Source organism: Carassius auratus, chromosome 5 (genome assembly GCF_003368295.1).
Source record: "Carassius auratus strain Wakin chromosome 5, ASM336829v1, whole genome shotgun sequence".
NCBI classification, from domain to species: Eukaryota; Metazoa; Chordata; class Actinopteri; order Cypriniformes; family Cyprinidae; genus Carassius; species Carassius auratus.
Window position 1 is genome coordinate 14,289,128 of NC_039247.1, and position 27,284 is coordinate 14,316,411.

The 27,284-nt window shown below is 37.3% G+C and overlaps 2 protein-coding genes across 3 annotated transcripts; one reads left to right on the forward strand and one right to left on the reverse strand.

Moving 5' to 3' along the window:
• The first annotated feature begins 3,087 nt into the window (after positions 1–3,087).
• Positions 3,088–17,346, forward strand: LOC113076937 (unconventional myosin-Ic-like). Of its 2 annotated transcripts, none has more exons than XM_026249551.1 (32): positions 3,088–3,590; positions 5,728–5,886; positions 6,264–6,379; positions 6,720–6,918; positions 6,993–7,073; positions 7,274–7,456; positions 7,594–7,692; positions 7,776–7,889; positions 9,328–9,399; positions 9,495–9,614; positions 9,785–9,867; positions 10,026–10,131; positions 10,592–10,672; positions 10,759–10,850; positions 10,934–11,028; positions 11,118–11,164; positions 11,237–11,317; positions 11,412–11,517; positions 11,653–11,770; positions 11,862–11,975; positions 12,888–12,964; positions 13,104–13,172; positions 13,260–13,344; positions 13,424–13,583; positions 14,156–14,239; positions 14,319–14,412; positions 14,531–14,589; positions 15,102–15,237; positions 15,460–15,530; positions 15,610–15,707; positions 16,430–16,529; positions 16,742–17,346. In XM_026249551.1, exons 1-32 carry the CDS (start codon positions 3,573–3,575, stop codon positions 16,760–16,762), a joined length of 3,138 nt encoding a protein of 1,045 aa, XP_026105336.1. In that variant the 5' UTR covers positions 3,088–3,572; the 3' UTR covers positions 16,763–17,346. The 2 variants fall into 2 exon arrangements, with proteins under 2 accessions (XP_026105336.1, XP_026105337.1); XM_026249552.1 differs by having other exon boundaries at positions 9,791–9,867.
• Positions 17,347–17,385: 39 nt separating this feature from the next.
• LOC113077106 (uncharacterized) lies at positions 17,386–20,115 on the reverse strand. The gene is made up of 5 exons (XM_026249566.1): positions 20,062–20,115; positions 19,684–19,848; positions 19,447–19,548; positions 19,118–19,333; positions 17,386–18,499 (listed from the first exon to the last, which is right to left on the reverse strand). The coding sequence occupies exons 2-5, from the start codon at positions 19,846–19,848 to the stop codon at positions 18,131–18,133; spliced, it is 852 nt and encodes a 283-aa protein (XP_026105351.1). The 5' UTR covers positions 20,062–20,115; the 3' UTR covers positions 17,386–18,130.
• Positions 20,116–27,284: the final 7,169 nt, after the last annotated feature.

A 27,284-nucleotide genomic window follows, 5' to 3' on the forward strand; every position in this document is an offset into this window, starting at 1 on the left:
TACACACAATTTACATTGTTTATAGCATTGATGTACAGTCTCATAAAAAAGGTACAAAAGCTGTAACTTGGTTGTTACCCTTTTAAAAGATGCTAATATGTACCATTTAGAAACTGAATTCTAAAGAGTACTTTTAAGGTACTGATATGCACCCATTGGGGTAAAAATGGGTACCATCCCAGTGACAGCTTTTGTTCCTGTGTGTACTTCTACTGTGAATTTCAGTGTACAATATATTTATATATAGTATAAATATCATATATTTAAATATTAAAATATACATATACATTCTAGGACTAATTTCAACTGTTTTACATCTCAGTGTGATGCAAGGAATTGTTTGTTGAGTAAATTCAATTCAGTGACATGTTGGTGACATGCAGGCAGCTATTTGCCTAATAATAAAAGCAGAATCCTATTAGCTTCATCAAAATCATACACAACACTGAAGTAAAATATATGTGTGTACTTTGAAATGTAACTTGAATATTGCATTAGAACATACCTGGGAAGTATTCTTATCAGTGTTCTTCTTTATAGTCAGTGCTGTTTAATGGGATGTATCACTTTTGCTCTTTTGCAGCAGAGTATTTCTGCATTGTTCTGTTCCAGTCAGAGCCAGTGAAATTACCAGGGCCCATGTGGTCATTCTTAAGTACCAAATAGCAGTTTCACTTTGGGACAGAGTGGCATGTGGTAAAATAGGCTTCATGAAACGGTTAATGCAGGGAACCTTCGGACACAGTGCCTGTAGTAACCCAGTTGAAATAAAGGTGACTGACTCTTCCACTGATGTTTGAGTCTGGCTTTTTACATTTTTCCTTCTTTGACTCCAAAACCCCACAATACCACACCATAAGAGCTAAAACAAATGAACAAAAAATATAAGGGTATATATAGTAAATGAATGTTCACAAATGAAATTAAACATTAATTAAACAACCGACTAATTACAAATTTATACAAAATAATAAAAGAATTACAACTGACAGGTGACATAAGCTGCATAAAGTTACTCAAAATTAAACAAAACTAAACAACCATAAGTGCAAATGAAAATATTAAAATAAACATAAAATGCACGGAATTGCAACAAGTTTTATTAGAATAATGTGTTACATCTCAAGACTAATAAAATGACTAAGTGCTATAAACAAGCATTAATACTCATCCATGCGTGCTGGGTCAAGTAGAAAAGAAATGAAAAACTGTTCTCTTGCTTTAGAGGAGTACTGCTTGCAAGAATGATATGCCATAGTGATTTGATAAATGACACAGAGGAAGGAATTCATCAAGGTGTCTGTGGGTTTGAAGCTTTTCCAAACTGCACAGAGGCTTGATAAAGAACCCAGCAGCTTAACAGTTTACATTAAAGGGACAGTTTACCTAAAAATGAAAATTCTTTCATCGTTTACTCCCTCTCATGTAGTGCCAAACTGGTATAATTTTATTTCTTTAGTGGGTCTCAAAATAGTCTGTGTTTTTGTTTTTTAATTCGTCTGCCATCTAATACAATGGTGGACCCTGCCTGAATTTCATTGTTTGACCGAAAGCAGCTGAAACATTTTTCAAAATATCTTCTTTCTTGAAAAGTTCTGCTCAACTTCATTGTACTTGTAATCCATTACAGCATTGCTTCTGTGTGGTCTCGCGGCTGTTTAATATGAAGACAGATCCCAACCTTTACAGTCATTTTGTTTAGTCCGTGTTTCAGACTGTATGATTCTGAACAGATTTGCACAGCAAACATACAAACATGCAATATCTGCTCAGAGATGCTTTCAGTTAAATGCGAAATATTCACTTTAATGAGTGCCAGAAAATATTTGTGTGTTTTAAGTGTATTAGTCTGATGAGGTCTATTTTTTGATTGATAATGTGATGAAGCAGTAACACAGGTGCTCAGTACAGGATGTTTGTATGTGTGTTCTCATATGTGTGCATGTTTGCTTTTGAATGAAAGCCACAATTGTTGATGTAGAGAAGGGAAATGCCATACTTTACTGAAGCAAAAAACAGACAGTGGCTCTGAAGTGATCTAATAGAACACACACAGATTGTTTGTTTATGTGTGAGTTTGAAAGGGCATTGCATAAACCTGAAGGGGGCTAGGATGAGTTTGTCTTTATCATGTGTTCATCACCACTTTAATTATGTGCTAGATGTGTGGGGGTGTGTTTATGTGTGTTTGTTGTCTACTACTATGGTCACAATGTCCATCACTGCTCTGTGTTTGCTATGAAAATGTAGCAAAACATTCAATAATTAAATTAAAACTTTGTTTCTTTATTTCTATATATATACAGTCATGCTCACAAATGTGGACACCCTTGGTAAATATGGGCTGTGAAGGCTGTGAACATTTAATCTGCATTGTTAATCTTTTGATCTTTTATTTTAAAAAATCACAAAAAGCTAACCTTTCACTGAATAATAAGAATTTAAAATAGGGGGAAAATATCATTATGAAATAAATGTTTTTCTCCAATACACATTCAATACACAAAATCAAGTCACACAAGTCTGCTTCTTCTTGCACTGCAAACAGTGAAATGTCCCCGTGCTGTTATAATGTTGAAGCACTGCTTGTTCAGTCTAGCTCTGGTAAAAGGCTCTGATGTGTTTGCAGTTTTCTTTGCTTCATCTGTTTGTAAATTCAAGACAGAGGGAGAAAACAGGCAAAGAAAGTAAAGAAAAAAGGGACAAATAGGATTTTGCTGACAAATGACATTTATGCATCTGACAGCTATTCAGTGATCATTTGTTACAAATGTGCATGAGTATGCATGAATATGAGTATGAATAAGAGGGAGGGACTGAAGAGGGAGAGAACGAAAGGGAGAAAAGACACAAAATGTTCTGAGGTTAAATAATGTGACATTTGTTTTGCGATTTTAATAGCCTAAAGTCATGTTCGCATGTAGTGTCAGCGATCAGATGATGTTAGACTATTTTCCCAACTCTCTCATTGTTTATTTGATTATGCAAAAGCTAAACCTGTAACCCCTTTTCTCTTTCCTTCCTGTGTAAAGGGATGAATCAGCCCTGCTGTTCTTTTGTGTGCAAAGGGAAAGAGAAGGATGAAGAAATAGGTCTTTAGAAGATAGGGAAAAAGGAGGGTGAGTCTGAAAGAAACTGACTGGAAATAAAGCATTGAGTATGATAACAGGAAAGAGAGAGAAGTTTTTAAAGTGGTCTTTTGACTAATCATCTGTGGGTGGGGCTTTGGTGTGAGAGACTGTCAACAGTGTTTTCCCTTCATGGACTTCTAGAGCAACAGAGAAGAACAGAACAAATGCATTTGGTTTAGTAAGAGAGAGAGAGAGAAGAAAAGAGAGAAAGCGAGAGAGGAAAGCTGTGTAAGAATGTAAGCATAGAGGACGGACGGTCAACATGTGTGAATATGAAGGTGTGTAAGTATATGGCAGGGTAGAAGATTTTGGTGTGTGTTACATGCCGAACCAAGAGGAACTACTTTCATGCTATAAGATGCACACACAAACTTGACAGACACACCCTGAAGATTATTAGTGACGGTCGAGCGAGGGATTCCCTTAAAGAGAGAGAGAAGGATGAAGTGCCACCGCAGGGTAAGACTTCTTGTTTTCACATCTGTCTGTGTGGGTGTGTCATGTACGCCTGTATTCCAGTTTTCAGTGACGTTATTTTTCTTAGTAAATCAGTGCCCCGTTTAGTCTTTTCAGCGTATATATGTGCATTGTGGGTTGCAGACACACATTTTTCTGATACTTTGAGCGAACATCAGAGGTTTTGTTATTGATTTGTCACTCCTTCATGCATAGCGTGGCGTGCATAGCTATGGCGCCACACTGCACAAGATCTCTTTCCTATGAGGCCAGCCTTCCTATCCACTCATATGGGCTGCAGAGAACAACCCTTATGAAGAGCTGGAGACTTATAAACACAAAAGCCAGAGAAACGGCTCAGTGCCAGATTATACAGAAAAGCTGTATTACATCTCCCATATGGAGTACAGTAGCCACATTCTAAGCTGTAGGAATAGTGTCCACAGGCTACTTCTTTTGAAATGCAGTGTAGAATTCTCTGTTAAATGTATCTTCATACAGAAACTTATTATTTGAGTCACACAAGCAGCTCAATGACTTGAGAGCTCTTTTACGCCTGGTATTTCTTCTGTTTTGAGTAATTGCAGATGTAAAAGCAGTCTAATACGTTTTGTGATCCAGTCACTCAAACTGCATTTGGAGGAAGTCAAAATGCATGAGACCACATCATATTTATAGTGTAAATGCTAATCTGTCCTGGTATCGTGGGCAGCAGCAAAGAACAGACTGCTCGAATATCAATCAACCTTTGAGCTAAAACGATCATTTTAACGGGCATAATGAGGAAAGGAATTCATTTTAGAGAGAGATATAATTATCTGCTGGAGCTTGTTTTGTTGTGCGTATATCTATATCCTACTGTATAAGAGTACATAAGAACAAAAAACACACACACATGTTTGTGTTTTGTGAAAAATGGGGACTTCCCATAGGCATAATGTTTTTTATTCTGTACAAACTGAATATTCTATGGCCCTTCACCAACCCTAACCCTCACAGGAAACTGTGCATTTTTACTTTCAAAAAAACTAATTCTGTATGATTTATAAGTGTTTTGAAAAATGGGGACATGGGTTATGTCCTCATAAGTCACCCTCTCCTTGTAATACCGGTGTCATACCCATGTCATTATACAGAGTTGTGTCTTGATATGTCACAAAAACAAGAGCACACACACACACACACACACACACACATGGCAAAAAAAACAATGGATTAAGAATTGCAAAAGGAAAGATTTAAAAGTGCAGGTGTCTGGGGAGCGGGGCATTTTGTTTAGCAGACCCTTATCACTAATTAATTGGAAAAGAATCTGTGGAACAACAGTGGAGCAGAGCCAAGGAAAGTGAACATTCACACACACACACACACACACACACACACACACACAGTATTAATCCCAGCAGATTACTGTTCTAGCATGAGGTTCCACAGGTGACTTTCCTGTCTCTCTCGCTAACACACACACACACACACACACACACACACACACACACACACACACACACACACACACACATAGACAAGCACACCCCCCCCCCTCTTTTCTGAACCCACTCCAAAAACCCACTTCCTCAAACACTCAAAGTCTTGTCAGATTTTCCACTGGATTCACATGCAGAGGGACCAGCACTTACTCTGAAAAACAGACAACTGTGTTTGTGTGTCAGGAACCAATGCCAAATATTTCCATGGCACCCACCCTTAGTTAATTCGTACTTGCATGAATGTCTGTTGTTTTTTTGTACTTTTATTGTTGATTTGTTCAGATTTTTTTTTTTTTTTTGCTGTGTATTATTGTGTTATTTACTTATAAACAGTTTCAGAGGGACTCTCCAGACTTTTATGTTTGCAGTTTTTGCAATCTGCAGAATTCTGAAAATGTTAACAAATTACTCAAAACATTTGATCTACAACCACACAAGGGGCAGGGACGTGCAGAACTTTGTGAATGGTGGGCGTTCCAATTCTGTGTAAGTCGCTGGAGTTTTGGTTCAGAATTTCTGCGGCTGCAGATTCCATGTGGGCCTGGTTATAAGTGTACATTCACACACTCTCAGTTCCTGTATTGTGGCTCTGCTGTGTGTAAGTGTTTGCATCAGTGTTCTCTTTGTGTTCTACACTTGGTCTCTCTTTATAGGAGGCTGGTGTAGAGGGGGGTGGAAGGTTAGTGATGGAGAGCACTCTCTCTGCAAGAGATCGGGTCGGCGTCCAAGACTTCCTGCTCTTGGAGAACTACAATAGCGAAGCTGCTTTCATTGAAAACCTGCGCCGCCGGTACAGAGAGGGCCTCATTTATGTAAGACATACCCAAACACTATATTATAATAAAATACTTTTAACCACAGGTGCATACTAAAGTATGGGAAATATACAATGCTATTTAAAAGTTTGCTATCAGTAAGATATAGTTTTAAAGAAATTAATACTTTTAATCAGCAAGGATGCATTAAATTAATCTAAATTTATTTTAAATTGGAATATTTAACAATATGATTGTATTTTTTGATCAAGTAAATGCAGACTTGGTGAGCAAAAGAGACTTATTTCAAAAACATTTAAAAATCTCATCGACCCCAAACTCTTGAATGGTACTTTACATTAACTATGTGGTTTTCTGCTTTGATCCACCTATGTTTCTGTCTTTCCACTTCTTTATCGGTCTGTCTTCATCAGACATATATTGGCTCAGTGCTGGTGTCAGTGAATCCTTACAGAGAGTTGGAGATTTACTCCAAACAGAACATGCAGCGCCACAGGGGAGTCCATTTCTATGAGATCTCACCTCACATGTGAGTGTTAAGTGTGTTTGTGTTTATTTGTGTTATGGAAGTGGGAATCCCTGAGAATATTCCACCAATTCTCTTAGTATGACTCACTTTCCTGGAGATTCTGGAGACTGGACCATGCATACAACATTCCACTCACACATACACCCACACACCCACATACTCATTTAAAAAAATCATGAAATCTGTGATATGCAGGAAAGAAAACGGATTTGATAGGCTTTTAAAACATTTACACATTAAGAGTTTGCACACATGAAGAACAGTTCATGGCTTTGAAACCTATTACTGTAACTTGTTTTATTATACATGAGCGAGTCTGTATCTGTTTGTGTGACTTCAGATTTGCTCTGGCCGATAATTCATATCGTGCGCTGCGGACTGAGAGACGAGATCAGTGTATTCTGATTTCGGGAGAGAGTGGCGCTGGAAAGACTGAGGCCTGCAAAAAAGTACTTCAGTACTACACACACATCTGTCCCACCCGCAACAACACACACCCCTTCAGAGAGAGACTGTTGCAGTCCAGCCCAGTGCTGGAGGTAAGCACACACAAACACTGTGAGGGTCCTCTGTACACAGCTTGCTAAATCTCATGTTCACTCTGTTACAACAGGCTTTTGGGAATGCTAAAACTCTCCGGAATGACAATTCGAGTCGTTTTGGGAAATACATGGACATTCAGTTTGACTATAAGGTAAATGTAACACACTTTGCTTAAATCCAGCTCAAATTTACTGGTCTACATTTCAAGCTGATCACATTAGCAAAAGACTCCTATATTTAATATTTCAGAAAATATTTGGGAATTGTGAGATTATTGTCATAGGTTTATACACAGAGCCTAATATTTTGTGCACCATTATAAACAATGATTTCTTTTTCTGTATTGTTCAGGGCGCTCCAATTGGAGGTCACATCCTAAACTACCTGTTAGAGAAATCCCGTGTAGCCCATCAGAACCACGGTGAGAGAAACTTCCACATCTTCTATCATCTGCTGGAGGGTGGAGATGAACCTCTTTTGAAGAAGCTTGGTTTGGAGAAAACCAACCCACAGCATTATTATTACCTGATTAAGGTGTTCATGTTAACTGTGTCTATGTGTGTCCATGAAAGAGAGCAGATTTGTCTACCATTATCAGGCCATGCTATTGTTTGAGTGTTAGTGGTGTCTTTGAGTGTGTGTTTGTATGTAACATATACTCTATCTTTCAGGGTAAATGTCCACGGGTGAGCTCTATCAATGATAAGAACGGTTGGAAGGTTGTGAGAAATGCTCTTACTGTCATTGGCTTTAATGAGGAGGAGATACAGGTGCACACACACAAACCCTTTGGACATTCAAGGTCTTCTGTCACAGTCAGGAAACACACTTACAAAGTCCCTCTCCTCTTTAGGAGCTGATGGAGATTGTGGCCAGTGTTTTACATCTGGGTAACACACAGTTCGGTGAAGATGAGGAGGGAGAGACTCACATCACCGCTGGACCCCAGGTGCATTATCTGTCCCAGGTGAGCTGAGCACTCATGCTCTAAACGCCCCGATATTCTCCAAACTAAGTTCTTTTTCGTTCTTCATTTGAGGGCAAGAAGTAGTTTGAAAAGGCTAACATTTCGGCACCCCTGCGCTACTGGAGGCGGGGTTGTAAACATGTGTCACGTGTGTACCCCTAAGCACAAGAACAATGGCAGCTGTGAGAGAAGAACAGTTTCCTAAACATCTGGCAGTAGCATTGATATATTCAGTGGCAAAGAAAAACAACGAGAACAAAGGGTATCGCCATATGTGAAACATGCAAAACCGCACAGGACACCGATTTCGACTACAAAGAGACTGGCCGTGACACTCCGAGTACTAACTTGTGGGGCCATGCAACAAAGTGATGCTGAAACATTCAAGATTGGACCATGCACAGCCCGCAAGAGTCACAGATGTGTTCTCCTGTCTGACCTCCGTGGAAAGAGAAACTAACCGGATATAAAAAAATGCATGTAAGAGAAGGCGGAGATCCAGAACACAGCCAGCGACTGCATAATTGCCACAGACCAATGGTAGCTCAAAGGTGTTTATGAGCCAAAACAAACTCCACTAAAAAGTTTGTTTTGGTGAGTTTCCAGCTGCCAAAACAAACTCAAAATGAACTTCATTTTGGCCTGATTTAGTTCGAAAACACATCATATCAGTCCTTCGATTTCATTTGAAGGGCCTTAAGTGAGTTGATGTCCTGACTCAAGTGATAAGTTAGTATGAGTCTGAACTTTCTACCGGTTTCCGAGGAATTAGACGCCTGTCTCATTATTGTCACTATTGTCGATATTGTCACTACTATTGAAGAGCAGAGTGTCCTGAGGCTGTTCTCTGTTTTAAGACGTATACGTTCCAAAGTCACTGTCATCTCCATTCCAGATAAAGATTTAAGGTTAAACAGGCGAGATCTGGCCAACTGAAACATTTTTTTCCCATTATAACTCACAGACTCCTGCACACACGGAAATCTACCTACAAATACTTATTTGTGGTAAAACTTCTATACAGTTAATAGAATGAACATAAAGATTGCATTTTAATATTATATTATAATTAAAATAATGTATTACATGTTAAACCTTGAACTAGATGAAATAATTGTCATTGCACATTTTAAAGATCCAATTTCTCTATTCAGTCATGCAATTTTAACTTAATAACTAGTGTTACAATTGCTCCTGACCTTACAGACATGATGAAATCTTGTATGGCATGTACCACAGTGACAGCATCTGTCTGAAATCTGTTTGAAAACCTAAAATAGATAGTAGTGTGAATTCAAAGGCAACATAATTTTTTAATATGCCAAAGTATTTTTGTTGAAAGTGTTTGTTTGAAAAAGATGTAAATGATCACACTGTTGTTTAATGTGGCAATTGTCCACTGTTGTTTAATGTGGCAATTGTTTTTTTCTATCAACAGCTGCTGGGTGTGAACGGGTCAGTCCTGAAAGAAGCTCTTACTCACAAGAAAATTGTTGCCAAAGGAGAGGAGGTAATATCACAATATCTCTTTTTCTGTTCTGTCTTGCAACACACTTAATCTTAAGATGAACAAACAGTTGTGTTTGTGTGTGTGTTTGATTTCAGATGATCAGTCCCTTAAGTTTAGAACAGGCTCTTTCTGCTCGGGACTCTTTGGCCAAAGCCTTATATGGTCGTGCCTTTACCTGGCTTGTCCAGAAGTTAAACCTATCATTGGCCTTTAAGGTGTGTTTCTACTTTCTGTCAATGAGGTCTGTGCCCCTGCTTTACTTACTAAGTGATTTATTTGTCTGAATGTCTTCACACATGGAGCTTAGTGTGCTTTTTTTGGTTCTGAATGATGTGCCCTCTAGTAAAGTTATTATAAAGGTGATTATATTTTTGTGTTTTTACATGATGAGGTCTACTACTCCAGTAAATGTGCTTCTATTATTGGTTTGCTGGACATATATGGATTTGAGGTCTTTCAACACAACAGGTGCGTTTGACTCGCTCTCTCTAGCTGAGGAAATAGTAAAAATAGAAATGGTTTATTTGCGTCATTAAAAACATCACATTAAAGAAAATATGAAAATAAAATTACGTTAAGATATGAGAATGGAAGTATGGACTAATCTCTTTCTTTTTTCTGTGTAGTTTCGAGCAGTTCTGCATTAATTACTGTAATGAAAAGCTGCAGCAGCTGTTTACTGAGCTCACGCTGAAGAGTGAACAGGAGGAGTATGAGGCAGAGGGGGTCGTGGTGAGTGTGGGGGAGAAAAACAAGACAAAAATCACTCTATGAGTTCACCTACGTTTAAATTGTATTTCTTAAGTGTTTTCATTAATAACAAACTTTTATTATTTAAAGGTATAGCTCCACCCAAAAATTAAAATGTTGTCATCAATGGGTGGACCCTCCCTTAAATTAAGTGCTGAGGAGAGCCCTCTATTATGGACAGAAAAACCCTGTTTAGACTCATGTGCTTGTTTTAGACTTATTTTGTATATAAAAAAAAAGATACATTAATCTAATCAAAAGTGACAGTAAATACATTTCTACAAAAAAATAAATAAATAAAAATTAAGCAGCACAAATGTTTCAGTATGTTCGTAGTACACCTATCTGTTATATCACGCTGATAGTATTTAACTGTCATGACTGCTCACATTTCTTTCTTTCATTTTTGTGTGTTTTTGTGCATTGCTTGTGTTTTGACCAGTGGGAGAGAGTGGACTATTTCAACAACGAAATCATCTGTGACCTGGTGGAGGAGAAACATAAAGGCATCATTGCCGTTCTGGTCTGTCTGTGTGTTTTCCTTCGAATAATGAGGATTTATGTTCATCCAAACTGAAATGAACTAATCTAGTGTTCGCCTGTAATCAGGATGAGGAGTGCTCAAGACGAGGAGATGCCAGTGACATCAGCTTCCTGGAGAAGTTGGAGGACACACTGGGTGGTCATGGCCATTTTGTCACGTAGGACCACTGGCAGCATGACTGATGTTTAAGATATTACTGGGATGCTGTCTGGTATCTGATTTGTCCGTTTTATATTCCAGTCATAAAATGGTTAATGGGAAGATCCGCAGGGCGATTGGACGAGAGGAATTTAGACTTGTACATTATGCTGGAGAGGTTAACTACAATGTCACTGGTGAGGAGAGAACATCCATTCATCCATCTGTCCACCCATAGATAATTGATTTGGTGCTGTGATTGAAGGTTTTATCCCTCTATTTTCAGGGTTTCTGGAGAAAAATAATGACCTGCTGTACAGACACCTGAAGGAGGTATGGTGTGTTTACAGTGTGAGGGATGGCTGAAAAAATATAGGTTTCTAAACCCACTGTGTCTCATTGCAGGTGCTGTGTCAGGCGGGGAATCAGATTGTCAGTCAGTGTTTCCATGCAGATGAATTGATGGACCAGAGAAGACCAGAGACGGTTAGGTTAAGACAAACACACACTAACACACACAAACACATACTGTACATACAGTAAACATAAAAAGAAATGAAGTCTTGTTGTCTCTGCTCAGGCTGCCACACAGTTCAAGCTCAGTTTAGCTAAACTGATGGAGATTCTGATCTCAAAGGAACCATCGTATGTCCGCTGCATAAAACCCAATGATGCTAAACAGCCTGGTAAAAGCATATGTGTGTTGTATTGAAAGACCAATAAATTGCACACACCAACGAATGTGCTTGTATTTCCCTGTTTTGATGTAACTGACATTGTAGGCGCTGTTCTCCCTCCTTCCTCTTCCTCTGCTTCTTCAGGTGGATTTGATGAAGTTTTGGTCAGGCATCAAGTGAAGTATTTGGGCTTGATGGAGAATCTGAGAGTAAGGAGAGCTGGATTTGCATACAGACGAAACTTTGAGGTGTTCTTAGAGAGGTCAGTCTCTCAAACACACTGGTTTTCATGCAGTCAGTGTTTCTGTTAACAGAGAGCCTTGTTTCTTGACTCTGTTTTGTTTCTTGCACAGGTATAAGTCTCTGTGTCCAGACACCTGGCCAAACTGGCGTGGGACGCTCCCAGAGGGGGTCGCCACTCTGGTCAAACACCTCAACTACAAACCCGAAGAATACAAACTGGGCAGGTGAGGGTAAAAAGACTAGTAGTTATTATTTGATTATTAGAAAATATTTGTTATGTTCTTCAGGGAGGTCTCTTATACTCACAAATGATGAACTTATTTAATAATAAAAAACAGTAATATTTTAAAATAGTATGACCATTCAAAATAACTATTTTCTATTTTAATATATTGTAAACTTGTGGTGGTAAAGCTGAATTTTCAGCAGCCATTACATATTCCTTCAGAAATAATTTTATATGCTGACTTATGATCAAGAAAAATGTCTTATTATTATCAATAGGGGTGCTCCGATCACGATCGGCCGATCGTTAATGCGCATCTCGTCAGTAAAGCCGGTTTTCTAATCAGCGGTTAATTCCATCAGGTGCGTGATTTCACATAGAGCAGCTGTTACTACACAGAGCCGTTGTTAACTGAGAAGATGGGCCAATAAACGCTGAAAATTAACGTGATTTGCGCATCTTCTCTATTAACAACGGCTATGTGTAGTAACAGCTGCTCTATGTGAAATCACGCACCCGATGGAATTAACCGCTGATTAGAAAACCGGCTTTACTGACGAGATGCGCATTAACGATCGGCCGATCGTGATCGGAGCACCTCTAATTATCAATGTTGAAAACATTTGTGCTGCTTAATATTTTTTGTGGAAAGAGTGATAAAATGTTTAATTATTCCTTGATGAATAGAAAATTCAAAAGATCAGCATTCATTTGAAATATAAATATTTTATATCATCACAATGCCTCATTTTTGAACAATTTAATGCATCTGTTATTTTGTCCCTGAAAATGGTGACAAAAATCTAAAGGGGTCAGGAGATCCTCTTTTTCTGGCTGTAGGACAACAGTGGAAGAGCTGGGATATAGTGCTTGAATTTCAAAAATGAATCTTCGTTTACTTTCTGTTTAGGTCCAAAATCTTTATCCGCTTCCCAAGGACTCTGTTTGTGACTGAGGATGCACTCGAGGCCAAGAAACAAACCATCGGTAAGACTGTGATGATGAAATTGTTCCTTCACTGTAATACTTGTATAGTTGAGATAATTAGATTTTGCTGAAATAATATCCTTTGCCAAGTGTTTTTATGATATAATGAATAAATGTATAGTATTGGATTGTTTTTAAGCTGTCACTCTGCAGACATCTTGGCGGGGCTACAGGGAGCGTGCCAGGTACCACCGGATCCGACCTGCAGGTAACCTTGACAAATAGCCTAAACACAGACAGACAGGCAGAGCAAAGGAAGGCAACAGCCAGTCTGTTTGTCTCTTTCATCTTGCAGTAATTGTAATCCAGTCATGGTGGAGAGGAGTCAAAGGGCGAAGGAAAGCCATGCATCGTAGACAAGCAGCTGACACTATACGCAAGTATGAGAGTTTTGTTATCATGTAGGTGAATGAGCTACATTGATAGTGTCATTGATTTCTTCCTTCCTTAATACCACAGGTTCATCAAAGGCTTCATCCTGCGCAATGAGCCTCGTTGCCCTGACAGTGAGTACTTCCTGGAACATGTGAGATTCTCCTTCTTGATGAAGGTGAAACGAAATCTGCCAAACAGTGTGCTTGACAAGAGCTGGCCAAGACCACCGCCCTCACTCACTGAGGTATGATAATAATATATGATAAAGGTATGATAAGGTATGATACTAAATTGAACCACTGAGCTTTGTTTGGTCAGATAAACTGGCGATTGAACAAATCAGTGTTTTGAGGATGTAATTGTGGTTACATTAATGTTCGAAACAAATACTTTTACTATTCAGCATGCACAGATTAAATATATGTGACCCGTGACCACAAAACCAGTCCTAAGTGTCAATTTTATGAAATTAATTTTGAAAATGAATTTATACATCGGACGATATTTGGCTGAGATATAACTATTTGAACATCTGGAATCTGAAGGTGCAAAAAAAAAAAAATAATGAGAAAATTGCCTTTAAAGTTGTCCAAATGAAGATTTTAGCAAATGCGTATTGCTAATAAAAAATTAAGTTTTGATATATTTACGGCAGGAAATTTATCAAAACTTAATAAATCACATTTTCATAATCACATAATCACATTTTGAATATATAAAAAAGATTGTATAAAAGACTTCTTTCAAAAACATTTTTAAATTCACCCCCAAAAAGCTCCTGGATACTGATTGACTTTTGTACAACTTCCCCTGCAGGCATCTGAGCACCTTCACAGAATGTGCATTCGCAACCTGGTCAGTGACTACTGCAGGAGACTCCAGCCAGAGTGGAAGAAGCAGGTACTGCATCCATACAAGAGCAGACGTGCACATACACACACATACATGGAGAAACTGAACTCTTTCACACTGTCTGCAGTTGGAACAGAAGGTTGTAGCCAGTGCTATCTTTGGGGGTCAGAAGGACTGCTACCCTGGAAGTGTTCCCAAACTCTTCGTAGACTCCAGGCTAGGTAATATTCTCACAAACACATAAAACATGAAACACACTCATGTCTCTGCTGAAAAACACACATACTGTACATACACAAACAAACACAGAATCTACCTGACTGATTTGTATTACCACAGAGGCTGAAGAGATCAATCTGAAAGTGCTGCAAACTCTTGGGAATGACAACAAGGTGAAGGTGAATGTGTTTTTATAAATTTGTATGAAAATAATGCTGAATGTATTCCATAGAAATGCACTATGCAGGGCCCACTGGGAATTCTTTGTTTGGTTTCAAGGTTCCAGTGTAGTGTTCATTAAGTTGAAGTTTATTCATTTTGAATGTTACAGTATTTGAAATAAACTGATGTAGTCTACAATATAAATTTGCAACAATTTGAGCTCTGGATGAAAAAATGATCACATGCTTCCAGCAGAACAAGCTGAATCTCAACACCTGAGGCTTCATCCTGTTGTTTCTACTGTAGAGGGCGCACAAAGTCTCCAGAAAAAAACATTATTCAATATGGATGAAAAAAAAAGTATAAATTGCTCCTGCAAAACCACCTTACCACAAAGCAGTGGCCAGTATTTATCAGATGAAGCCAGGGAACCAATAGAATTAACAATAGAAATAAAATGAATCTAATACTTAATACTGTTAATGTTAGAGGGGTTTAGAATCTTAATATTTGTTCTTTTATTTTTCAGTATGGTGTAGCGGTCATCAAGTACGATCGGCATGGGTTTGGAGCACGTATGCGTCAGATGCTATTGACCGCTTCATCTGCTGTGCTGGTCCAGGAAGCAAAAATCAAACAACGTATCGACTACGGCACATTGCTGGGTAATGTTACTGTAATACAGCACTCTCCATTGTTGCCTAACAGTACTCTATGAATTGAAAACCAAGCTTTTTGAAGTTTCATACTCTTGTTTTTCACCGTATCTAATTCTTGGGTAATCATACTCTTCCCTAGTACTCAACCCATAAATTAAATCCATTAATCTCTTTCTGGGTAACACTTCACACAGTTCTATACAATCTTGGTTTGTTTCTTTTTTATAGGGATCTCTGTTAGTTCCCTCAGCGATGGATTCTTTGTTTTGCATTTCCCCACCACTGACAGTAAGCAGAAGGTGAGAGACGCCCTCTTATGCTTTGTGATTGTCTTAGTTGTGTAGTTGGACCTCTGTTATTTGACCTTCTGACCTTTAGGGTGACCTGGTGCTGCAATGCGATCATGTGATCGAGGCTGTCACCAAGCTGGCCATCATGGCAGACAAGATACACAATGTCAACATCAGCCAGGACAGGTGTGTGTGTGTGTGCAAATCCAGACCTGTAATAGTGTTTGGGAGTGGTGGTGATGTTCTCTAGCACCGTCCCTGCATACATCTTACTTCATTTCTCTGACAAGCTTGATGTGTTTAAAGTTGCATACGTTGTGGATTTTTTTGCGAAATTTTGTGCAAAATTTTGTCTACGTCACCAAGTCTTGTGATCATTTTTTATACACTACCATTCAAAACGTTTTGCTTAGTAAGATTGTCTTTTTTTTAAATAAAGGATACATTAAGTTGATGAGAAATGACAGTAAAGAATTTATAATGTTACAAATTATTTTATATCAAAGAAATACTTTTTATTTTCTATTAATCATAGAATCCTAAAAATGAAATCACGGTTTCCACAAAAATATTAAGTAGCACAACTGTTCTTAGCATTGATAATAATAATAAAAAATGTTTTTGGAATGATTTCTGGAGGATCATGTGACACGGTGGCTTTGCCATCATAGGATCAAAGTTACATTATTGCGTCTTTGAACAAATAAATGCAGTCTTGGTGAGCCTATAAGAGGTGTAAAAACATTGAAAAAATCATACCAGCCACAAACTTTTGACCAGAAGTGTGTATATTTTTTGTCTTTGTGTTGTCATTGTTATTGTATTTAACTTCAGTTTAGTTCACATCAAGTATATGTACAGTATATGCATGTTTACAGTTTTTAATCTGATTATGATTTACTCTCCAGTATCAGGTTTGCCATAGCGAGGGGAAAGGAGGGAGTGATAGATTTCACCAGTGGAACGGACCTGCGAGCTGTCAAGACCAAGAATGGACACTTGTCTGTGGTAAGAATCACACATTTACCGAGAAAGAAATACAGGGCTGAAGAATGCAGTGGCTTTGGTTAGAAGGAAAAAAAACACCAAAGTTTATAAGAGTTTGCCTGATAAAAAGAAGTAGGTAATGGGATTTAAAGAGGAGAGTCCAGAGGGGTCAAATAAAATGGATTAGTTTGCTAATGTTGTTTGCAAGTAAACATGATAACCCTCTTTTCCAGACCACCCCAAGAATCTCATGAACAGCCAATGACAGCTCACCAGCAGAGGCCACATCATTTGACAGGACTGCTTTAGCCAATCACTACACAGAGCCAGACTACCCTTTTATGATTCATTTCAGTCTCACTCCAAAAGCACCTTAACAAGTGTATATTACTGAATACTGAATTTAGATTATGCTTTAATGAAGATTTTTTATTAAATTAGTTCATTTTGTATTTTCTCTCATCTGACCAATTTAATGAATCTTTGTTTTTTCAATTATTTCAATCATTCAAGCATTACTATGCAGATATAATACAGAGCATTCTGAGTTCACCGTGCTTTACAAATAACACCAGTACTTATCAGTGCAATATTTTATAACTCAATTATTGTTGAATAATAATAAATAAATAAAAAAGATTAAATGCATCATGTTTAATGTGTTATTTTTGGTTTGGTTATTAAATCTCTAAGACTTCAGACAGATGCCAAAAAAAAAATCTTTTTCAAGTGTTTTGAAATGGATATCAATCACAACGTCTTCATCAAGTGTTCAGTATGAATTCACTTACTGTCTGTTGTATGTATAAAAATAAAAAAAATGTCACATTAATACACATGCACTACAAGTGATTCTTAGTCATTTTATTCAGTACATATACAGAATACATACAGTATGCACTTATTTATGAACAATAAATATTGTAATACAAAAATTTGGCACATATTTCACATAAATAAAATAAATAATTTAATAAATAAGGCAAAGTGGAAAGTACAGGGGAATGACAACAAAAAGGGGATGTAAAATGAATCTCATTCTGACCTCTGATTTGCTGATTAGCAGTGGAGGAGGGAAGTGGGGTGTTTGGGGAATTTCGATCTTCCAGAATGGCTGACTACCCCTTTTTTTGTTTCAGTTAAATTGTCCAATATAAACAAAAGAATTTGCTGTTTGTTAAGTGCTTAGCTTTCAATCGGAGCCATATACATTCAAGTGATTATTTTATCAACTAAAAATACTTAATGGTCAAATAACACTGCTTGGCAATCTCATAACCTACAATAGCTGCCTGCTGAAGTGGTCCTCCATACATGGAAAATGCTCCAAATACTTAAATATTAAATACATAAATGCAGTTTAAAAAAAATATAAATCTTCTCACATTAGGGAAAATATCTGTTCAGTTAGTTGTAAACAAACAGTAAATAAACTAGTAATTATTTTCATAAATAAAATAATTACTGATCAGGGTAAACAGAAACTGTGACATGAAAATGTTTAAGGATATGAATGTTAGTGTATTCAATTATGTATTTCCTTGGTTTTGTTTTATACTTCCTGTGTGACACTTTTTTTTCTTTTGTTTTCTCGGCTTTGTTGATTTGCTCATACATGTTTGTCAGTGTTTAGCTTGGAGCACAGCATAATCTCGTGCCAATCTGCTCAAGTACCGTTCCAGATCTCTCAGTATCACATACCCTCTCAGATGCTGGATCCAACGGGACGTCTCTGCTGTTGTTGTCCGCTGAGTATCCACAGATAGCTTGCCTCCCGTGAAAACAGAGGCTGCTGATGCCTGGGTGGGTTGTAGCAGGCTGACAGAGGATTGTGTGGAACTGCGAGGATTATTCATCTGAGATGGGGTCTGGAGTACAGTGGTGCTCTCTGTGGAGTGATGCATGCTGGGAATCGGACTGGAAGATGAAGTTGAGTGTAGGGTATGGAGAGGTGGGGACTTTGTGGATGCAGTGATACTCAGACTGTTTAACTGCAAATAGACAGAGAGAAAGCATTAGTAATCTGCACGAGTCAGCATAATTACTCATGTTGTTTTTGTTCCAAAAAGCAAGATTTTCTTCGTAACACACATAATAACTCTACTCATTAGAGTTTATATATATTTATAGAATTCATATTTGACATGTGGCTGAAACCCTGGCTTTAGAATATCACATAATTATAGAAATATTGTAATAATAAAATGATTATAATATTAGTAATATTCTAACTAAATATTTTTATTTAGAAGTCTCAAAAAAAAAAAAAAAATAGAATAAAGAAGTGGATTTTATATATCCAATCAGTTAGAAAAAGATCACACAGAGATCACAAGACAGACCAGAAAACATGACTAAACACTAGGCTACATTACAAATTCTTTACTGTTGTTATTCTTAGATTTAAATATATCACAAATAGTTTCTATATACCCTAAAAAAATCCCCTTGGGTTTTTTTAGTAGATATTCTGGAAAGAGCCCCCCTGTTTTGCAACGTAAAGGGGTCATGATGTGTTGCTCGTGGGAATTGTGTCATCGTTTCACCAAATTACCTACAGTTGGGTGGGAAGTTATTACGTAGGCGATCAAACAAGTGTGCACTTGTACCTGAGAGTTGACTTGTTTCATCAAGTCCCGCAGATCTATTTGCAGACTGACGAAACTTTGGCACAGATTGAGCTGAGGCTTCCCTCGTTTGTCTCTTCTCTGCTCTCTCCTGTCTTTCGTGGCATCCCTCTCTCTCTCCAGCTGCTGGCGTTGAGCTTCCAGGTGAGTCCAGAAGGTTTGGAGGTTGTGAGAGGCCAAACGCAAACGCTCATTGTCCTGACCATTACAAACGACATTAGAATATTCTATCAGAATGGAAACCAATATATTCTCACGCAGTAAAATATATAAAAGTAAAACTGAATGCGTGCTAAAGATAGGATGCGCACCTGCATGTGTAGCCAGGTCTGATAGCTCACAGTAACCGCGGGAAGTGTGCTCAACATCAGCTCTCTGTACTCAAAGAGCTCGTCGCCAAACAGCTGCTGTTTCTGTGAGAAAATAAAACAAATCCGCATTGTATCAACGTTTAGATACAAACTGGATAATAGTGTAATGTTACAGAACAAATCACATTGTCGTTAATATGTTTCGGCTTCTACGGAAACAGTATCGAGTTCTCTTACGTAGCGAGACAGCACTTGTTGGACGCGTGCGCGAATAGTCCGAGTGAGGCGCAGTGAATTGGTGAAAGACAGTGCTCCCCTGTGGCCAAGAGGGGAGGAGGCGACTGTAGACACCATACAGATGATTGTGAGGATGCAAAGAGGAGTCAGACACCGCGAAAACATCTGGGAGAATAGAGAGAGAAGCTTTCCGATCATTCAAAGTAGTGGTACCTTCAATAGGCTACTATGCAGATGCAATGATGTATAATAAAACACCGTGTTCACAGTTTTATTCGCCAACGTGTTTATTAATCAAATTGCACGTCAGAGATCATCCTCAGTAAAACTATTTCTAATAACTATCAGGATATAATGTGATGATATATCGTCTCTTACCTCTGTTGGAAAATCAGCTCTTGATTGCTCAGTCGCCAGCAGTGATTTGAGATGATGATGCACTGCAGATTACATCTTATATTAGCTCTAATCGTTTCGGTTTCGTTTTTTTTTTGGAAAATGCCAGTTTTTTAGTTCTTCTTTTCAGTACCTACGCCTATAGCTCGTTACACAGTTTCAAGAAGTACAGTGTAGTCTTGAAAATTGTGCTTTACTTTCATGTTTTCATGTATTGGATATAGGTCTGTCTTTTTCTTTCTTTCTTTCTTTCTTTTTTTTCCAGAGATTCCAACTTCTGCTGTCCCCCAGAGAGCTGGCGCTTTCACTGATTTCACTGGAACTGGAACGAAATTCCAACTAAACTGACTAAACAAAATAATAAACACATTTAGAGACCCTGACAAAAATTGTGAAGAGACAAACGAGCTATCCTAAATTAGGATGTATAGATGCTTCTGATAGAATATAAATAAGTTAGTGATATGCAAAACTCATTTCAAAGCATCAGTTAAAAAATATTCAATATTTATATTTAAGTATATTTAAAACAAATGATATACTCTTAAACTAGTGTTGTATATCTGACATCAGGGAGTGTTTTCAAATCCATTGCAGAAAAAAAAAACATAGCAGAAAATGTTAAACTAAAGTATAAACAAATGACAAAATTATAAAATTATAATAAAGCATAAACTAATGTGTAAATTGTATTTGCATTACATAATTACAACCGGTGGAACATGGAAACTCACTTGACAGTCCCTTTGGGGAAGACCCTCCCACGCACAAGTCTCTGTCTCTCTCTGACACTGTCTTACTCAACAGCTGCTTTCTACATGAAAATGACATTTTGTTTTGCCCCATGACCAGCTGGGGCATACATTCATAAAAAGTACCTTCTTAAAGGAGACCACAATATTTGTCAATTAGAAACATCTGTATTAAAAACTCACAAAATTCATGTTTCACTTGCTCTAGAAATAATGGATTGCACCTCTATATCTCTTTCACATTTATTTGCTGTAGCAAATCTTTCATTATGTTGGGGCCTCCATGGATTGGATTTGTTAGTCCAGAACATCCCATAGATGCACAGTTGGATAGAGATCTGGGTAATATTGTAGGCAAAGCAACACCTTGAACTCTTTGTCAAAGTTCCTTTTACCATCCCTGCACAATTTTGGCAGTGTGACAGGGTGCATTATTCTGCTGAGAGGCCACTGTCATCAGGGAACACCATTACCACGAAGATTGGATGGTCTAGGTAGGAAGGTGGTATGTGTCAGAGTAACATCCACATGAATGCAATGATCTATGGTTACACAGCAGAATGCCCATGACCCTGGCACCAGTTTACTGGTTGTCTTCTTTGCACTACTTGTTGTAGGTAGTAATCACTGCATTCCAGGAACGGGAAGACTTGCTGTTTTGTAGATCCTCTGACCCAGTCATAAGGGCATCACTGTTCAGTCCTTGTCCTAGTCAATCAGGTCTTCTTGCATGCCCATTTTTCCTGCTTCCAACACATGCAATTCAAGAACTGATTATTCATTTACCGTCTAATTCATCCCACTCCTTGAGAGGTGTGATTGTAACAGTATGTTATTCATGTCACCTGTCTGTGGTTTTCTTGTTGTGGTTGATATATTGCTGAGAAAAATTTACTTCTTTTATCATTTTCTGCATTTCAGGCTGCTTGTGGAAATCAGAAATGGTTCAATAATAATGTAAATAAATGTTTATTTATTCATTTATTTACAGTTCTCCAAAACATTTCTGACCTGCAAGTCAGAAAATGGCAGGCAAACATGGTAAGTGTAATTCAGTGTTGGCACATGGCTCACTGTTTGTTTTGAGCAACAACTAAAATACATTGAACAATAGAAAACAACCGTTTCAAAAGAAAATCCTCTGGATTGTTCTCGTACATTCCCAGTGTTTATTGAATTTACTTTCTTTCAGTCTGTCTAACCTGGGATATCCGAATACTACAAAATATTTTTTTCATGTCTCTCCTTTTGTGAGGGAATATCCGTTCTAATGACACTCAGCAATTTCATTTGCTGTGAAGACATGAAGTTTAAGACATGCATCATGGTGTCACTGGATGTTGAGTTAATCATATGACCATCGTTTAACAGAAGATGCCACACATTCAGACTAGCTGTTATGCAAAATGACAAATATAGTTTACAGTGAGTAGAAATGATGAGGTTTATTTGGTGATGCAAAACCACAGTTGCACCACATGAGCATCTCACTTCACGTTTTTTCTCGCCAGAAGTTTTGGCTTGAGCAACACTTCATTTCTCCATTGCTCTCTCTCTCTCCCTCGTCACTCTCTCTCTCTCACTCTCTTTCTCTCTCTTTCTCTCTCTCGTCACTCTCTCTCTCTCGTCACTCTTTTCTAACACTCTTTCTCAAGTGATGTTAATTCAATTGTCATAGAGAAAAACTTTTCATTTAGGAAAATATATATAAATATATTCACATAATTAAAGAGGTAATTATAGAGAGCCAATACAACTCAGTATATTTGTTTTCATTCTATATTCAACATAAATGTAAAATGAAAAAAGTTGAAAATATACTTGATTTTTAAGAATTTGATAAAAGTCTTCCTTTTATGTTATTGGCAGCAGCACTAGAGATACATGCCCTTGTAAAGAGAAGTGAACTTATTTTATTTTTTTTTATAAATTTGCCCTTGTAGTGTTCTTGAAAGTATATTTACACACACACACACAAAAAAGAAAAGAAAAAAAAATATATTTATAACTGTAGTTGCAGGTAATATAATATTAATGAAATAAAAGGTCACTTAAATGTACATTAAGAGCATCCTTTTAAGTAAACATTTTAAAAAGTGCAAAAGTTTTACTTTAAATATTTTGTCATGCTTAAAAGTAGTTATTTTGATGTGTTTACTAACATAAAGCACAAGTACTTGATTATAGTTTGAATTGTTATTACATTTAAACTTAATATTATGTCTAATAAATTGCTTCATCATAACAAATGTGTTATTACATATATATTTAAAAACATGACACACCCATTTTAATGGAAATATATGAAAGTATATTTTAAATGCTTGCCATTACTTTCAGCAGTACACTTTAACACCACAATATTTCAAAGACAACAAAATTAAGAAATTACATATAAAGATGTACTTAAGTAAAAAAAAACACTCTAATTATACTAACTGGATATGACATAAATTATGTAGTAGTTTACTCTACACATATTTTAATTTAATTGTAAATAGCATGGTGTTTGAAATCATTACATTAAATTTGTACACAATTGTGAAATTATGTACAAATGATTCAGAGATAATCCAGAGAGCATCTTGATTATTTGAAAAGCAGTTCATGTGGCAAATTAGAAATACTGCAGAATCAGAATCCGAAATATTTATTTCTCGTTTTACATCATAATGTTACTTTGATTAAAAAATTTAAAGAAGTCCCCCCCAAAAAAATCCAGATTGACTACATTTCGAGTTCCAGCTTTTTTATATGGTTTCAGACTTTTTGAAACCTAGTGTATAGAAGAAGTACTGGGTGATTTCTTAGTTTGGCCATAGGCTTCTTTTTCAAGTAAGTCTAGCAAATCCTGTCATGATTCTTCAACTGTAGGGGGCAAAAACAGAGAAGTAGGGTGAAAACCACATGGGTGGAGGCGGAGCAAAGCGGTGATGTACAGTTTGTCATTTCTTGTTGTTCCGCGGTGACCCGTGGGAGGGGGTAGTTCTCATCTCACAGACACCCACACAGATTTGACTGGGGATCACGATGTCTACGGATATATATGACTGACATGATTATGTATGAATGCATCATTTAGAAGATTTATATACACATAAACTATTACAAGTGTATTTAATGCAGGCAAAACCATGCATTTGCATAGCATGTTATGATTTAAACAATGAATGTGTCATAAATACACTTTTGATATCAACTTCCCTCCTGATATTGTTCCAGTAGTTCTTCCTCTTTTCTTTTTCCAGCAGTGTCTCGATTTCCGTTTGCTGTCATTCTTAGTCCTGACTCATCCAATACTGTATATGAGTTTTCCTTGTGACACACCACTTTTTTTTACATTTCTCAGCTAAAACTTATGATCTCACTTCTCTCTCTTTCTCGATTTCTTTCTCCCCTTTTTTCTTTCTCAACTTCTCTTTCCCTTATCCTCATTTCTCCGGATGTTTAAACTGCATTTTTTTTTTGTTAAGCTAGGTTATTATCACGACATGCACTCAAGGTGCGTGTCATGCACTCATGACATTTGGTTTGATATTGACATATTCATACGCAGTTGCTGCAGATTTGTCAGCTGTACATCCATGATGTGAACCACCTGCTGGATCGTGATTCATTGTCGTATTCAAGAAACCAGTTTGAGATGATTTGAGCTTTGCAACATGGTGCATTACCCTGCTGGAAGTAGTCATCATAAAATGATGTGTTGATAAGTTGTGTGTTCAGAGATGCCCTCCTGCATACCTCTGTTATAACGAATGGTTATTTAAGTTACTGTTGCCTTTCTATCAGCTCAAAGTCTAGCCATTCTCTTTTGACCTTTGGCATCAACAAGGCATTTTCACCCACAGAGCTGCCACTTATTTTCTCTCTTTTGGACCATTCTCTGTAAACCCTAGAGCTGGCTGTGCTTGAAAATCCAAGTAGATCAGCAGTTTCTGAAATATTCAGACTGGCCAGTCTGGCACCAACAACTATGCCACATTCAAAGTCAATTAACTCCCCTTTCTTCCTCATTTTGATGCTCGGTTTGAACTTCACATTGTCTATTTTCAAGATGTTTGATCTTGACAATGTCTACAAGCCTAAATGCATTGTGTTTCTGCCATGTCATTGTCTGATTAGATATTTGTGATGAACAGGTGTACCTGAATAACGTGACAAATGAGTGTAGCATTCTCAGCTGCAAATATTTATAAGACACTGCAGATCCTTCACCAAATAACAGTATGGCATTAGGTTTTATTGACAAATAGACTAGAGAAAAATAACAAGACTTGATTCTGGGTAATTCCTGATCCAATGCTGGAATCCTATAAGTGAGCCTAGACCACAAACTTAAGTCTGCTTAGAAGAAAACTGCCGAACTATAAGATGTTGGTGAGCACCTTCAGGCCCATTAGAGCAAAGTTTCCCAATAGTCTGATGAGGCTGTAACTTCCAGTGTGCGCACATCTACAACTCAATCGGGGGAAAGAGGCTGTTACTTTCAAATGATCCACAAGGAGGCAATGGTAGCCTAAAGCTATCACTGTAGAAGAAAGCCTTTTCTTTTGTAAATTCTTTTGGGAATGTACTGCATGGGCTAGCAGACCTCTTGCTAGAGCTTTTATATGAATTCAGTGTACATAAAAATATCCAAATACTGTATATTCATATTAAAAATGCAAACCAGAAACAAGCTCATCCTTAAACATCAAAATAAGAAAAATAATACTGAATTGAAATAGTTAACTGAAATAGTGATTGATAACCACCCATGAAAGGAAGTTGAAGTTGAAAATAAAACAAAGATTATTGGAGTATTGGAAAATGCTTTTTCACTTTCGGCCTACTTCAAAATTTCATTTTAATTCAGTGTGTTACTTGCTGTTTCTTTTACAGTTTCTGTATTGTTTGTGAAATTTACTAGCAATTACTAAGTGAAACTTGTTTCTACACCAAATGTTTCTTTTTTGTATGCCTCAAATGCTTCCAATGACAAGTTGTGTGCAGTTAATTAAAGAGAGAAAGAAAAAAAGATCATTTTAAAACATTGTTCTGTTTCTATGAATAAATTGATATTATAATAATGAAAAAAAAAATTATGTATGGAAAATGTTCTAAGGAAATGCAATAGTAAATCTGTTTCTGTCATTTTAGATTTGCGCTTAAAATGTGATTTTGATGAGATTTTTTTTTTTCTTACATGTTTTCCTTCTGGTTCATGTTCCCTTTTACCTAGAAAACAAGACTGACATCAAGCAGGGAAAGCAAATAACTAAATTTCACCAGTCACAAGCATCCCGCATTGTCCCGAGCAGAATAGAGCTCACAAAGGTGACTGCAGTTCAACATCTGGGCTCTGATAGTCACTACATCAACCACACATAGATGGTCACCTCATATTTTGATATTCATCTTAGATTCATAATGAAAAGTTTCTTTTGCTAAGGCTTTATTTTTTAAGCAAGCCAGTTTGGAATACATGTATGCTCTACATAATTCACAGTTTGTACCAAACACCAGCACAGGAATCGGAAGCACTCTGACCTTTACATTCTGAGAAAGCAAATGTATTTTTTTTAAAGATCCAGATTTCGCAACAAGCATCAGCTTAACACGCACTGCTTTTCTTTAAAACTGATCTAAGAACAATTTTCGACGATAGGATCTTTACCATCGAAACGCGAATGTCAGAACCAATTCCTGACAATCCCTGGCATAAAACAGCAATAGTGAAAGTGGCCTAACAACATTTAGGGGGATTTCTTGTGTCCTCTTTACAAGAAAACAGAATCAATGAAATATAATCGAAATTCTTGATATGCAGTTGAGTTTCTAGATATGCAGTTGGGTTTGTGCATGTCTCAGGTGTAAAAAACAACAACAACAGCTGCATGTAAATGAGAAGTTTGTCTTCGTCTTGTCCGATTTCCAATGGTGCAAAAATAAGTAAAATCACAAGAGTGACAAAACAACTGACCAAGAGCATTGTGGTCAATTTTTAAAATGTAAAAATCAGATGCAAATGCTTCTAAGTATTGCAAGTGCAGTCTTCTGCTAGTAGAACAGAATGACAAGGAAACCGAGAACGCACCAGATGGCTTTTTGTTTTCACACCTGTATAACCGACTTTTTTTTCTTTTTCCCTTGATTGAGAAGTTTAGTCGGGGCATCCTCGGTGTAATCCTCACCTTACTTGAACCAAAATCATGCGATACGACACCAACTGTCTCTGGACCAGTATGGAGCCAGCACCGCTGAGTGCCGATCAGAGGCCGGTCGGGGGGGATTGTTTGTATAAATTAAATTTTTTGACCTTGTTTGTCTTGTGAATGGTCATTTGTGCCAATTCTGTCCAGCTTTCAGAAGGTGATTTTGAAACATCTTTTGTTTGTTCCATTGCTGGATGTCCAGAGATGGAAGGGAGGGGGGCATTTATATGGGGTGCAGGGGTTATATATAAAAAGA